This window comes from Sorex fumeus, unplaced genomic scaffold (assembly GCF_029834395.1).
Source record: "Sorex fumeus unplaced genomic scaffold, SorFum_2.1 ptg000002l, whole genome shotgun sequence".
Taxonomy (NCBI): domain Eukaryota; kingdom Metazoa; phylum Chordata; class Mammalia; order Eulipotyphla; family Soricidae; genus Sorex; species Sorex fumeus.
In genome coordinates, this window is record NW_026606059.1 from 79,546,143 (window position 1) to 79,558,889 (window position 12,747).

Here is a 12,747-nt window from a genome sequence, read left to right on the forward strand (position 1 = left end):
TTCCGGGATGTGGCCTGCAAACCAAAAAATAACCACCCCGATCGATTTGTTCATCCGTTCAGCCTGTGAATCTGCAGTGTGACCATCTCGGGAAGATCACTCTAGCTGATTTACATCGCACGATGGAAATGCCGGGAGTCAGCCCTGCAAATTTAATTTGACCCGATCCAGCAGACAGAAGGAACGGGGGTTCCAAGGGCAAGCAGTCTTCGTGTGACTTTTCTGTGCCTGCCGCGGGGGGTGGGGGGGGGATACGCAGACCCCCCTGCAGAACCTGAGGCCTCGAGGCTCCAGGCGCTTTCTCTCCGGGAACTTGAAGCTGGACCCGGGCTCAGTGAACGGGGGTGGGGTGGGGGTGAGTGCAGGCGGCCCTAGAAGTCACGCCGACCCGAGAGCGGCGCCCTCCCAGCCAGCGCGCGACTCCCCGTGAGCTCTGCCAGCGGCTCGGCGCCAGCCCGGCAGCACCAACCCGTCCTTCCTCCGCTTCAACGCGCGGGGGCCCGGGGAGCGGGGCCGGGGGCGCGGGCCGGGCGGGCGCGGAGGGAAGGCGCTTCCCGGAACGGGCTGGGCGGCGGCCGGGCGCCCAGGTGGCACGTTGGGGCGGCACCTGCGATTTCCGCCTGGCCCTTCCCCATCCTCCGGCCCCCCGGCCCGGTGGCTCCCCCGAGCTCCGCTTCCGGGCGGGGAAAAGGGTGGGGTGGGGTCCACGACCGTCCTTCCTCGCAGTCACTGCGGCACAAGACGTGCGCGGGGGGGGGGGGGCACGCTGGCTTCGCGCCTCCCGCAGGGGCCTCGCCCCGAGAAGCCTCCCGCACCCCCCACACCCTCCCGCGCCCCGAGGCGCCGGCCCGTTCCCCGGGGTGGACGGGGGCTTCCGGCCGCCCGGAAGGCCGCGGGGGTCTCCCGCACGCCCGCTCCGCGCCCACCCTCTGGCCCCCGCCCCTCGGCAGCCGTCGCGGCGCCTGATTGGCAGGCGGGCCCGTCACTCGGCGCCCGGCCGCGCCGTAACGGGTCTCGGGTCCGCCGCGCCCGGGGCCGGCCGGTACCGGCGGCGGCGGCGCGGGCGGGGGGAGGGGCCGGGTCCTCGCGGTGCCCCCGTCCCCCTCACAATGCCCGCGCCGCCGAGCGCTCTCGTCACCGGGCAGGCGGCGGCGCCGGGCGCGGAGGGCGGGGCGCGCGGCCGCGGGAGGGGGCGGCCGCCCGCGAAGGTCCCGGATGTGGCCGCGGGCGTGACCGGCGCAGGCGCGGAGGGCGGGCGGCGCCGCGGTGGGGGCGGGGAGAGCGCGGCTCGGCGCCGGTTTCCGGGGGCGCGGGAGCTGCTGGGGCGGCGGGGCGAGCCGAGGTAGGGGGTCGCGGGCGGCGGCGGGCGGGCCCCGGGCTCCGGGCCTCGGGGCGGAGAGGCGGGCGCGCGCCTGGGGCGCGGGCGGGCGGGCGGGCCGGACGCGCGCGCCGGGGAGCGGCGGTTGCGCTGGGCGGGCGCCCACCCCGCCCCCACCCGAGTGTGGGCACCAATCAACGGTTGCCATAGCAGCGCTTGACGTCAGCGTGCGAGTGGTGCCCCTGCTGCCGGGGCTGGTGATTGGAGGAAACCCCGTGTCTGCGGCGCGGTTCTAGCCTGTGAGCAGCGAGACCCGGGACAGAGTCTCAGCCTCGCCGCCGCCGCCGCCGCCCAGAGCCCGCCGCGCCCGGCCCGTCCGCCGCCGCCGCCGCCGCCGCCGCCGCCGCCGCCGCCCCCTCGGGACCCAGGTGAGGCGCCCGCCGCCGCCGCCGCCCGGGCCGGGCCCCCGAGGCCGGGGCGCGGGGCCGCGGCGGGCGCGGGCGCGGGCGCCGAGCGGTGCCGGGCCGAGGCGGCGTCTCCGCGGGCGGGGACGGGCGGCGGCCGCGCTTCCGCCGGGCTCGGGCGGGCAGGCGGGCGGGGGCCGGGCGCGGGCGCCCCTCGCGGGCCCCCGGCCGACGGGGGTGGGACGTGCGTGTGCGGGAAGCGGGGCCCGGCGCCCCCGGCCCCCGCCCGCCCGCGCCGACCCGCCCGCGCCCCGTTTCCGCCCGCGCGCGCCGGGAGGGGCCTCGGGCGGCGGCGCAGGTGAGGCCGCCCCCTCCGCGGCCCGCCGGGACCCCCGCCCGCACCCGCAGCTCGCGCCCCCGCGCCGTGGGCGGCCGCCGGGCCCCGGTTCGCGGCTTCCAGGCCGGGGCGGGAGGCGCGCTGCGCGGGGAGGGCTCGGGGGAGGGGCGGCCTTTCTCCCGCGGGGACCGGGCCGGGGCCCGCGCCCTCCCAGACGGCGGGGCCGGCGCGCCGGGTGTGGCCCGGCCTCGGCTCCCGGCCCCTCGCCCCCCCCCGCCCCGGGCTGCAGCTGTCGCGGCGCGAGGGACCGCGGGCCGGCTCGGGGCCCCGAGGTGCGGCGGCGGCGGCGGGCGGGCGGGCGGGGGCGGGCGCTCCTCCCTCGGCCCGGGCCGCCATGACAAAGAGCGGGGCGGGCGGGCGGGCGGGCGGGCGGGCGGGCGGCGCGGAGCCGGGCTGGGGCGGAGCCGGGCGCGGGGCGCGGCGCGGTCCCGGGAAGGGTTAACTGGGCGCGGCGCGGCCTCCGCAGTGGAGCGGCGCGGCGGCCGGGCACCTTTGTGCGGGTCTTCGATCCTTCCCCCCCCCCCGACGTGGGCAGGGCCGTGGCCGGAGAGCGCTTTGGGGGGCGCCCGGGGGGGGCGGGGGCGGGCGATCGCGCTCCGGCCTTGGCGGGGAAGCGGCTTCCCCTGCTGGAGCCCCCCAGGCTGGGCGTCCGGCCCTGGTCGGAAGGGGGAAATCGCTGTGGGGCCCCCCTCCCCGGGCAGGGGGCGATCGCCGCGCGAGGCTGCCCGGTGCGCCCCCTCCTCTGGGCTCCGTGGGGCTCCGGCACCCCGGGGCCTCCCTGGAAAGACGCGCTGCCGGAGGGGAAAGGAAACGTGGAGGGAATCGCGTTCCGTCTCGTTTTTGTTGCTCTTTTCCGCCGTACCTCACAAAACCGATTTTAGGTGTAGGGAGCCGAGGTGAGATTTTGTGTCACGAAATAATTCGCTGGGACCTCGTGCCCAAGGCAGCTTGAGTGGGAATATTGTTGGAGGCGGCTTTGGCCAGGGGAACTAGAACGCAGGCATCCTGCGTGAGAAATGGGGTGACCTTAGAGACCCTTGTCGCCCTGCAAGCACTCAGTGCCTCGTGGTGCTCACTGAAACGTTTAGACTTGGGGTGCGCACGGCAAGGCTGTGGACAAAGGAGGCCCGATGGTCGCATATTGACCCTGAGTGGGCAGTTGTGTTGCAGTAAAAATACCGTAGAACAAGCATTCCTGGTCGCTTTTGTTGGGAAGCCATTAGCTGTCATCTGCTGGCATACGAAGCAGAGCTCCAGTGAATTTGGGGTGTGGTAGCACAACTGAATTTGATATTGCCGATAAGAGCAAGAAGGGGGGTGCCATTAAATTGATAACGGTGGTTCTGGAAAATGTAATCTAAATCACACTTGCAACATTTTTATTCCTTTAGAGATAGGCTTTAGTGATATCAGATAAGGCTTGATTTTTAAAGCAGCCTCTTGACCACATACATTTTGACATCGTGTAAAATTAGGATCTTGAATAGATAGGAAATATGTAGTTTTGGCTTTGCTGAACTGATGTTGGGGACTTGGAATTTATCTTTTGCTTGCCAAGTTTGCCGATTTTGGTTTTTCTGATCCTTTTGTGAAATTGTTCGTTATGGTTTCGCGGGAATGATGCTTAAAGGTGTGGAGGTTTGAGGTATCAGTAGCTTATTTACACCAGACATACTGCGTCTAGTTCAGTGGAAATGGCTAAAAGCTGTCTCTTTTTCCTCTGCAGAACAACATCCAGTCATGGATAAAAATGAGCTGGTGCAGAAGGCCAAACTGGCAGAGCAGGCTGAGCGGTATGATGACATGGCAGCCTGCATGAAGTCTGTAACTGAGCAAGGGGCCGAGTTATCCAATGAGGAGAGGAATCTTCTTTCCGTTGCTTATAAAAATGTTGTAGGAGCCCGTAGGTCATCCTGGAGGGTCGTGTCGAGTATTGAGCAGAAGACGGAAGGTGCTGAGAAAAAGCAGCAGATGGCTCGAGAATACAGAGAGAAAATTGAGACGGAGCTGAGAGATATCTGCAATGATGTGCTGGTGAGAATCATCATCGAGTTTTACAGAACCTAGACTTTCTATTCATAAATATCGGCTCTCTTTTCCATCTTTTCTTTGTTTTTTCCTGCCCTTTTAGAAACTGAGCTTAAGTTGTAATGTGCTTTGAGTGTCATCATGAAGAGACCCTCTAGTGGACTCAAAGCTCATGAAGTAAATCAGTGGGTTATCGGTTCAGGTAGACAGGCTGGTAGTATATTTTGAAAGATAAATGACTAGGATTACAGATTCCTTATGGTTAGACTGCTGTTCTAGGGTTAAGCCTCTGAAATGTACATGTGTGGATACAGAAATATCTACAGAGGTTGTTTTATGTAAGAGCTGTAATAGGAGGAGACTTTAGTAGACAAGGTTCCCTTCCCTGACTTGGCCGCTGTAGTGAGTCAACCAACCAGGAAACTGACTTCACAGGTAATCATTGCCTCTTCTGTATTTAAGCGTTGAAGAAGTCAGTTTTGAACAGACAGCCCCAATAAGAGGTTATGAATAACTCAAGCTTGATTTATAGACTCAGAATGCATTGTAGGTATTCATTACTTTCCATGTTAAAATGCTGGTTTTTGTTTTTTCTTAAAAATGTGAACTAAGGGGCTGGAGAGATAGCCCAGCGGGGAGGGCGTTTGCCTTGCACGCGGCCGACCCAGGTTCGGTTCCCGGCATCCCATATGGTCCCCTGAGCACCGCCAGGAGTAACTGCTGAGTGCAGAGCCAGGAGTAGCCCCTGTGCATCGCCGCCGGGTGTGACCCAAAAAGCAAAAAAAAGTGAACTAAGTGCAGTACATTTGGGCTACTGTCTGTCAAGTGGTAACTTTCTGATTCAGGAGAATGTGAATCAGGGTACGTGGACTGATCCAATCCATGTTATATTCTGTCCTGTATACTTTAATGCTGTTACTTTTCAACGAAACCTGGAGTTTTGAAGAGCCGGTAATGCACTTACCTTGCTTGTGGCACCCCAAATGATCCTGAGTACTGCTGGGTGAAGCCCAGAGAACCCCTTCCTCCCCCCCACACACCCAAATAAAAAGTGACTACCTTGAGATCACAAGATTCAGGTTACAGGTTCCATTTCAGAATGGCAGGACTCCGGTTAGAAAGAGGTAGTAGATCAGTTTCTCTGGACAGGTCATTGAGTGCCATTCAGGATGGAAATCCACACATACACCTACTATTTGAACCTCATTCGTGGAAGAACTTGTACTGAATGCTGATGGATTATTTCTGTTGTAGTGAGTTTGGGTACTGTGAAAGGACCCGATAAATTCCTTTACATTAGAATTGTGAATAAGGTGACTTTAATTCTTAAGTTGTATTTTTCTCAGTTGATACTCTTTATGCTGTCTTTTGCAGTACAGTAATATCTTCTAATGTGATCATAGTTTTATGTATGTGTCCTGGGTGTTTTTTTGGTTTTTGGGTTTTTTTTTCTTTTTACATGCTTAGAATTTTGGCAACTCATTTCCTAAAATGAGAAAGGATTTCTATATCTATATGTTTGTTTATGCTAAATGGCAAATGGTTATCTTGTGGTTGCTAAGGTAATAACTGTTAGAACGCGAAGAAAACATTTTTTTCCTATAATAAAAGAGGTGATTTTTTCTTTGCTTACTTCACCTTCTACATGCTAATGGATTTTGTTCATAATGATTTTTCCCACCAATTTTGACATCTATTGGTTAGAATTTTTTTTTATTAGTCCCATATTGTAAGTTATAGATTCCTTTAATCAGAAGTCAAGTTTAGGACTGGAGTGATAGAACAGTGGGTAGGGCGTTTGTTTGCCTTGCACGCAGCTGACAGGTTCAATCCTCAGCATCCCATATTGTTCCTCTGAGCACTGACAGGAGTAACTCCTGAGTGTGGAGCGAGGAGTACCCCCTGTGCATCGCTGGGTTTGACCCAAAAAGGGGAAAAAAAGTCAGGTTTAGGGATTAAAAAGGAAGGCGGTTGTAGTATTTCCCCTTTACTAGCTTTGTTACTGTTCAGGTGGGTATTGCATGTTTTCAACACAGCATGAACTCGGGTCATCATGGTCATTTTCCTAGGATAAAAATAGCAGTGTTGCTTCTTTGATACCCATCCTTATCAAGGAACGAAATGCTGCATAAATCAGTGGATGATTATGCCTCAGTTAACCTGAGTGGCTGTGTAGATTTTCAGTGGGAGTTGTTGGTCACTGCCCATGTTCAGAGTTGCACTGCCTTTTTACTGAGTCTAAGTGGGTTTTCTGCTTTAAAAGCACATGTAAATGAGAGTTTGGTTTCTTTACCATGTATATAAATTCAGTAAATCCTAAACAAGGTTTTGCGTTCAGTGTTTGTGTCTTCAAGAATGAAAAGTTCTGTTAGTGATCTTTGTTTGACTCTTGCCCCCTAAAACGTAGTGGATACCAAGTATTAGCTACTTTGAGCAAAAGGGCTTCTGGGGGGTGGGGGGGAAGGGTAATAAAATTAGGTCAGCACTGCTAACTTTCCAAGGCCGTCTCTGTTCGACTTGGGAAGATATTTATAGATACCGTGATTCTTTTCAAGCAGGTTTCTTCCCCCAACCCTCCTCTCCTCTTTTTTTCCTCCTCCCTCTTCATTCCTTTCATTTTATGGCCACACCCAGCAGTGCTCAGGGGCTCTTCCTGGCACTGTTCTGTGGCCCCTGGCAGTGCTCTAGGAACCATATATGGTGGTGTGGTTGGATCAAGTACCCTCTTTTTTTTTTTCCAGAGCAGTAGTTGATTTTGAAATGACATTGCATAAACTTTTTAACTTTTCAGTAAAATGAATGAGAGTAGAACTGGTATTTCTAAATTAGGAAAATATTATTTGGTGTGTATTTGGTTAGTCACATTGCTTTAGCTTTATTTTACCATATAAATGCTAACTTAAATATTCAGTTTTTTTCTGGGCTTTATTACAGTGGGTAGGGCACCTGCCTTGCACACAGCCCACCTAGATTTAATCCCCAGCATCCTATATGGTTCCCCAAGCATACTACCAGGCATAATTCCTAAACACAGAGCCAGGTATGGCCCCCAGACAAGTTTTTTGCCCTCTGTACTATCTCTCCAGCTCTTTTTTTTTTTTAATTTTTTAAAATTTTTTTATCTTTAGGAAAAATAAGCGGGTTATCTCCTTTAAGAATATAGTATCAGTCATGAGCCAGACTTACTATTTGGCTACTGCTTAAGAAAACATGCTCCCTATAAATATAGGTGGCTAACCGCTAAGATTCAGTTTTTCTAAAGAACTCTTTAGCATATTTTTAAATCCTTATTGCTAATCTTTAAGTGTGAGTTTGGGGGCCACGCCCAAATCATTTCTAGCTTTTTTTGTTTAGGGATCCTTCTGGCGATGCCTGGGGGAGTCCTAATTGGTGCTAGGGACAGAACCTGAAGGTGCAGGCACGCGCCTAACCTGCTGTACTCTCTGGCTCCAGTTTTCAAGGGTTATTGCCATTTACTGGTACACCAGAGCACCAGAGATCAGCGCTGAAGAGCATTATTAGTTGGAAGCAAATTCACATATTGAGCTTGGTTATTTTAAGAAAGAACTTGAGAATTCTCATCCTTGCACTGTTAACTTGAAATTGTAAAACTAATACGGTAGCCTGACCTGGCAGATCTTACACCCAAATCTCCTGGTGTTACAGGGCTGGGGTCTCAGTACCTTTGATCCCTACCAACTGGAATTAAAAATGGGCACTGTAGCACTGTCCTCCCGTTGTTCATCGCTTTGCTCGAGCGGGCCCAGTAATGTCTCCTTCATGAGACTTGTTACTGTGTTAGGCATATTGAATACCTCACGGGTAGCTTGCCAGGCTCTCCGAGAGGGGTGGAGGAATCGAACCCGGCTCCGCCAGCTGCCTGCTCGCAAGGTAAACGCCCTACCGCTGTGCTATTGCTCTAGCCCCCAGGATAGCCTTTTCTTGAACATGAAGTGGAAATTTAGAGATTCAAACTCAAAAATGTAATGGTGTATAAAGAGTTCTTAAGAGTTGAGTCAAACCAACTTTTGCCTTTTAATAATTGCCTGGCTTAAGGAAATCACTCGGTTTTTCTGGACAGACTGAGCTCACCTAAATTGTTGTGGAGAAAGAGAATCCTTTAAAGGAACTTGACTACTACCTGTGTCGTGTTTATTTCACTTTCCGGTAATTTCTGTTCTTACAGTTTTAAAGTAGTAAGAACTGGACAAGCCTGCCTGGTCATGGGGCAGGGGGATCTCAGTCCCTGAGTGAAATACAAAAGCTTCAAGAAGACTTAGAACTTATTGGGGAGAGAGGGCATTCATACCCACTAAAGCCCTATTCAACTCTTCTGGTGGTAAGCAGTAGTAAAAGTTGCAAGTTCAGCATTGGCAGCAGTGGTTGAGGAATAATGGCTCTTTAAACTAACGGGGTTCCATGTTTCTATTTGCTTAAGGCAATTTTGGGGGTCTTGCTGGGCAGCACAAAATTACCATCATAAAGGAACTAGAATTTCTGTGACAGACAGTTGTAGCCTCTTTAAAAAAAGGAGTATGTGGTGTAATCTGTATCAGTGGTGATGTTTCGGTGGTCATTTTTAGAGATCGCTGTACCAGAGAGCTAGTACAGCAGTTAGGATGCTTGCCTTGCACGGAACTGACCCAGGTTGGATCCCAGGTCTTGCAACTCTGTCAGGAGTGATCCCTGATCCCTGCCAAAAAATTGTGCCTAGTGAGGTAGTGTTGGTAATATTGTACATTTGGAAAGTTAGGGAGATGCAAAGTGTGAACAGTAACGAGTGAGAGTGGGAAAGTGTGTGGAAGGGCACAGTCACCTGGTTGACTATTACCCGTGATCCTTTTTTGTTTAGTGGAAGATTAATCAGTGAAATCCTTATTAGTGTGGGAGTGACCTTTTTTTTTTTTCAGTTAAATTAAACAAAATTATATGAAATAGAGAAAAGAATGAGTGATTTGAAGTTGAAGTGGGGGGGGGAGGGAAATCTGAATGTCTTAAAAACTACCTTGAGATTCAGTGTAACAACTTTTGGGTCTGGAGTGGTGCCCGAAGGCTGCTCCCTGCTGTGCTGAAGAGGGATAGGAAAGGACAGGAATGCAGAGAGGGAATCCATCCACCTTGAGGAGGTATGCACACCAGCCCTGTGAGCTATCTCCATCTCAACCTGCCCAATGACTCAACTCTTAAAAGAGGAAGGAAATAGTATTTAGTTGTAGCCGAAGCATTTTACTTAGTGAAAAACATTTCACCCGTAGTTCCATTTGCTCAGAGTGAGTAGTTTTATTTTCCATTTTCTCTTTAAAGACCAGCCAGTGTTACCAGAGATCTAAGACTTAAGTAGGAATACAGTAAGGGTATCCTTGTTAACTGCACAATTGTTCTAGTATGTATGATCATACTTGTTTTAAATATAAGATGTAAACGTTGTCATAGGGACTGGAGCCATAGTTCAGTGGGTACAGCATTTGCCTTGGATGCAGCCATCCCAGGTGCAATTCAGAGTCCTAGAGATGGAGATTGTATACCTAATTTTTGAGTTATCCAGCAAGTGTGAGAGAGACTTAAAAAACTTGCTTAATAAAAAACAAAAAGACAAACCCCATGGGAATAAGGGACGGGGAGTGCCAGAGAGATAATCCAGTGGGGAATGGTCCTCCCTGGCACAACTGGGTGTGCCCTACCCTCCCAAAACAGATTGGTATAAAAAAGCATTCTGTTCAGTTTTCATCAGAGCACATAGTTGCATTTCATAACGTTTAAGCAGCATTTGAAGTGATTACAGACAGTACAAGGGCATATTTTATTACCAAATGAAACTGTTGAAAAGTTGTTGGGAGGATTCCTGATAATCTGAAAACCTACCATCCTCCATCATTTGGATTAGGTCAGTGGATGTTATTTACTCAGGAGTAAAGAATCTGGTATAACTCAGACTCAGGAGGAATCTGGTTAATTCCTCCAATTGAGCCAGTAGTACAGTGATTATGGCGTTGGCCTTGGCATGCACCCTACCCAGGTTTGATTCCTGGTGCCCCATTTGGTCCCCCGGAAACCATCAGGGGTGATCCCTGAGCGCCACCCGGTGTGGCCTAAAAGCAACCTTTGACCTCCAACAAGTTAAGTGGAAGTTCTCTACTAATTGTTGGGTTCTTTATGGATCTCTCAGCGCCTTGGGTGGAGAGAACATTGCTACCTGTAAAACACTTCTCCAGGAATTTTGCGAAAGATGCGACCAGTCGAGGATATTGATTCGATTAGGAGCCAAATGCCTGCTCTGAGTTATGAAAAACACAGCAGAGGAAGTGATGTTAGATTTTTCTCACTGAAGGTCAGTTGATAGAAATGCAAAAGTTTCCTAAAGGAACCAACTTTTATGATTGTCAATTAAAATTGTTTATTTTTTGGTTTACAATATTAATAGTTTTTCATGGACATGATTATCAATTTTTTTAAGTAAGGTTTGACTTCTGTTTCAGTTCTAGTCTCTGGAGTAATTTCCTGTTTATCACTGTTAGGATAGATCTTCGGTACCCTATATCAGAGTTTATCATTTGTATATTATATTGTCTTGCTATCTTTTTTGGGGTTTTGGTATTTTGAACCTGTTAATGACCTAGGGATGAATATAATACCTGTTTCACATCTATTAAGTGGTTCTAGCTTGTAAAGGGAACCAAGATTAGGAATTAGTGCTGTTTTTATAAATTAAATATCTTGGTGTATTTAATTTGACCATACATTTTGAGATTGTCTTAATTAGTGAACCTTGGCACAGAGGAAGTTTTGATGGTTTTGGGGATTTAGCCCATGGCTTCACGCATGAAAGGCAGGTACTCTCCCACTGAGCTACATCCTAGCCTGAGAGAAATAACTCAAAACTGTGAGTGTTCTAATGTTGGTTTTAAAAGGATTTTTAGGGGCTGGAGCAATAGCACAGTGGGTAGGGCATTTGCCTTGCATGCGGCTGACCCGGGTTCGATTCTCAGCATCCCATATGGTCCCCTGAGCACCGCCTGGGGTAATTCCTGAGTGCAGAGCCAGGAGTAACCCCTGTGCATCGTCAGGTGTGACCCAAAAAGCAAAAAAAAATGTTTAAAAGTATAATTTTAGAATGCATTCTCCTCCTTTCCTCCCCCCCCCCCCCCCCCCCCCGGAATCGGAGAAGTTTTATGACTTTGTCCTGGTTACCATATAACTCTTGCTTCATTGTGATGATTTTAATTTGAGAATTAAACAGTCTTTTAGGTGATTGGGAATTGACACTTTTAATCTTCCCAATGCCAGAGTTCATCATTTTGAAGCTGCCTCTTCTACTAACAACCTACTTTGGCATGTTCTGTGCTCGAACAACATGGCATCTTTGGCTATTTTTTTCTGCCTGCTAGTTGTTAGTTGCTTTCTTGTCCTCTCCATCTGTGTCCTCAACCTTGACTTTAATGTCGAATACTTAATTCGTATGTAGCGGTACCCAAGGATAGTATCTAGGATCGTTTGTACCAGTTCTATTCCTTTTCTATTCTGAAACACATGACAAGAAAGTGATAGTGTAAGGAGAAACTTGATCTCATATTAATATACAAATGCCAACTTACAAACCTTTATTGCTCCTTGTGGTCATTTACACAGTTTTGCTACCTTTACTATTCCATTATGTACAGTATACTACTTTACTGTTCCATTATTCCCTCGTGCACATCCCCCAGCAACTTAGTCTTTGCTGTTTAAAAAAGTTGGGACCACAAAGGGCAGTGCTCAGGGCTTACTCCTGACTTGGCACTCAGAGATCACTCCCGGGAAGCCTGGGAGATCATCTGGTGTGCTGGGGATCGAAGCTAGATGAGCCATATGAAGGCAAGAGCCCAGCTGGCTGTACTGTTTCTCCAGCCCCGTCTTTTCCTTTGAAAACTCTGCTTCTGTTCTGGACATCTGCTTGATCGTGCATATTTTGTAGGTTCTGAAAGAATGTTTTATTGCAACGTTGAAAAAAATTAGTCCCGATTAGTGTTGAACAAAACATTTTAGAAGCTGCTTTGATACACTTTGCTTCGCTTAAAGTTAAGGCAGTCCAGGATACCACCTTTGATCTAGCTTGGTTTACCTTCAGTTCTTCAGCTCTAGAAGATTGACTGCATTCCTTCCTTCTTGAAAACAGGACCATTGGTGTTGGTGATGTTTATCTCTCATACAAATTACAGCGGAATAATAGCTACGCTTAATACCCGGTGACACAGATTTGAACTTGGCCTGGGAAGGGGAGCACATTTTTAACGACTCAGTATATCATAGTACCCCCTGTACTAGGTATATATCTGCAGCGGGCTATCTCCATTTGTTCTCTGATTCCCTTGAATTATGAACAACTGATCTCAGTGGAAATTGCTGTGCGAGAGTAGTTGTCTCGTCTTCTCTGTGGTATTGCAGTGTTCTGGGAAGGCATGTGTCATGATGTCAGGAGGTGTGTAGTGGTGTTCGGTGAGATCTCTTTTCTCCTGGCTCGGTACTTGGTGTCAGTCTGGTGGTACTCTGAGGACCATGTGCCTGAGAATGAAGCTGGACTTCCCACAGGAAGACTGTTTGCTTCAGCCCAGAGCTTTCTTCTT

At 51.0% G+C, this 12,747-nt stretch overlaps 1 protein-coding gene across 2 annotated transcripts in view; it reads left to right on the forward strand.

Moving 5' to 3' along the window:
* Nucleotides 1–1,210: 1,210 nt before the first annotated feature.
* Nucleotides 1,211–12,747, forward strand: part of YWHAZ (tyrosine 3-monooxygenase/tryptophan 5-monooxygenase activation protein zeta) — a 32,032-nt gene continuing 20,495 nt past the window's right edge. Inside the window, exons 1-2 of one of the 2 annotated variants that reach the window (XM_056107058.1) lie at nt 1,211–1,342; nt 3,846–4,153. In XM_056107058.1, coding sequence (XP_055963033.1) covers nt 3,860–4,153 — 294 coding nt within the window. In that variant the 5' untranslated portion in view covers nt 1,211–1,342; nt 3,846–3,859. Of the gene's footprint in view, nt 1,343–1,622; nt 1,747–3,845; nt 4,154–12,747 lie in introns of those variants that run through there. The other variant, XM_056107138.1, reaches the window with a different exon arrangement.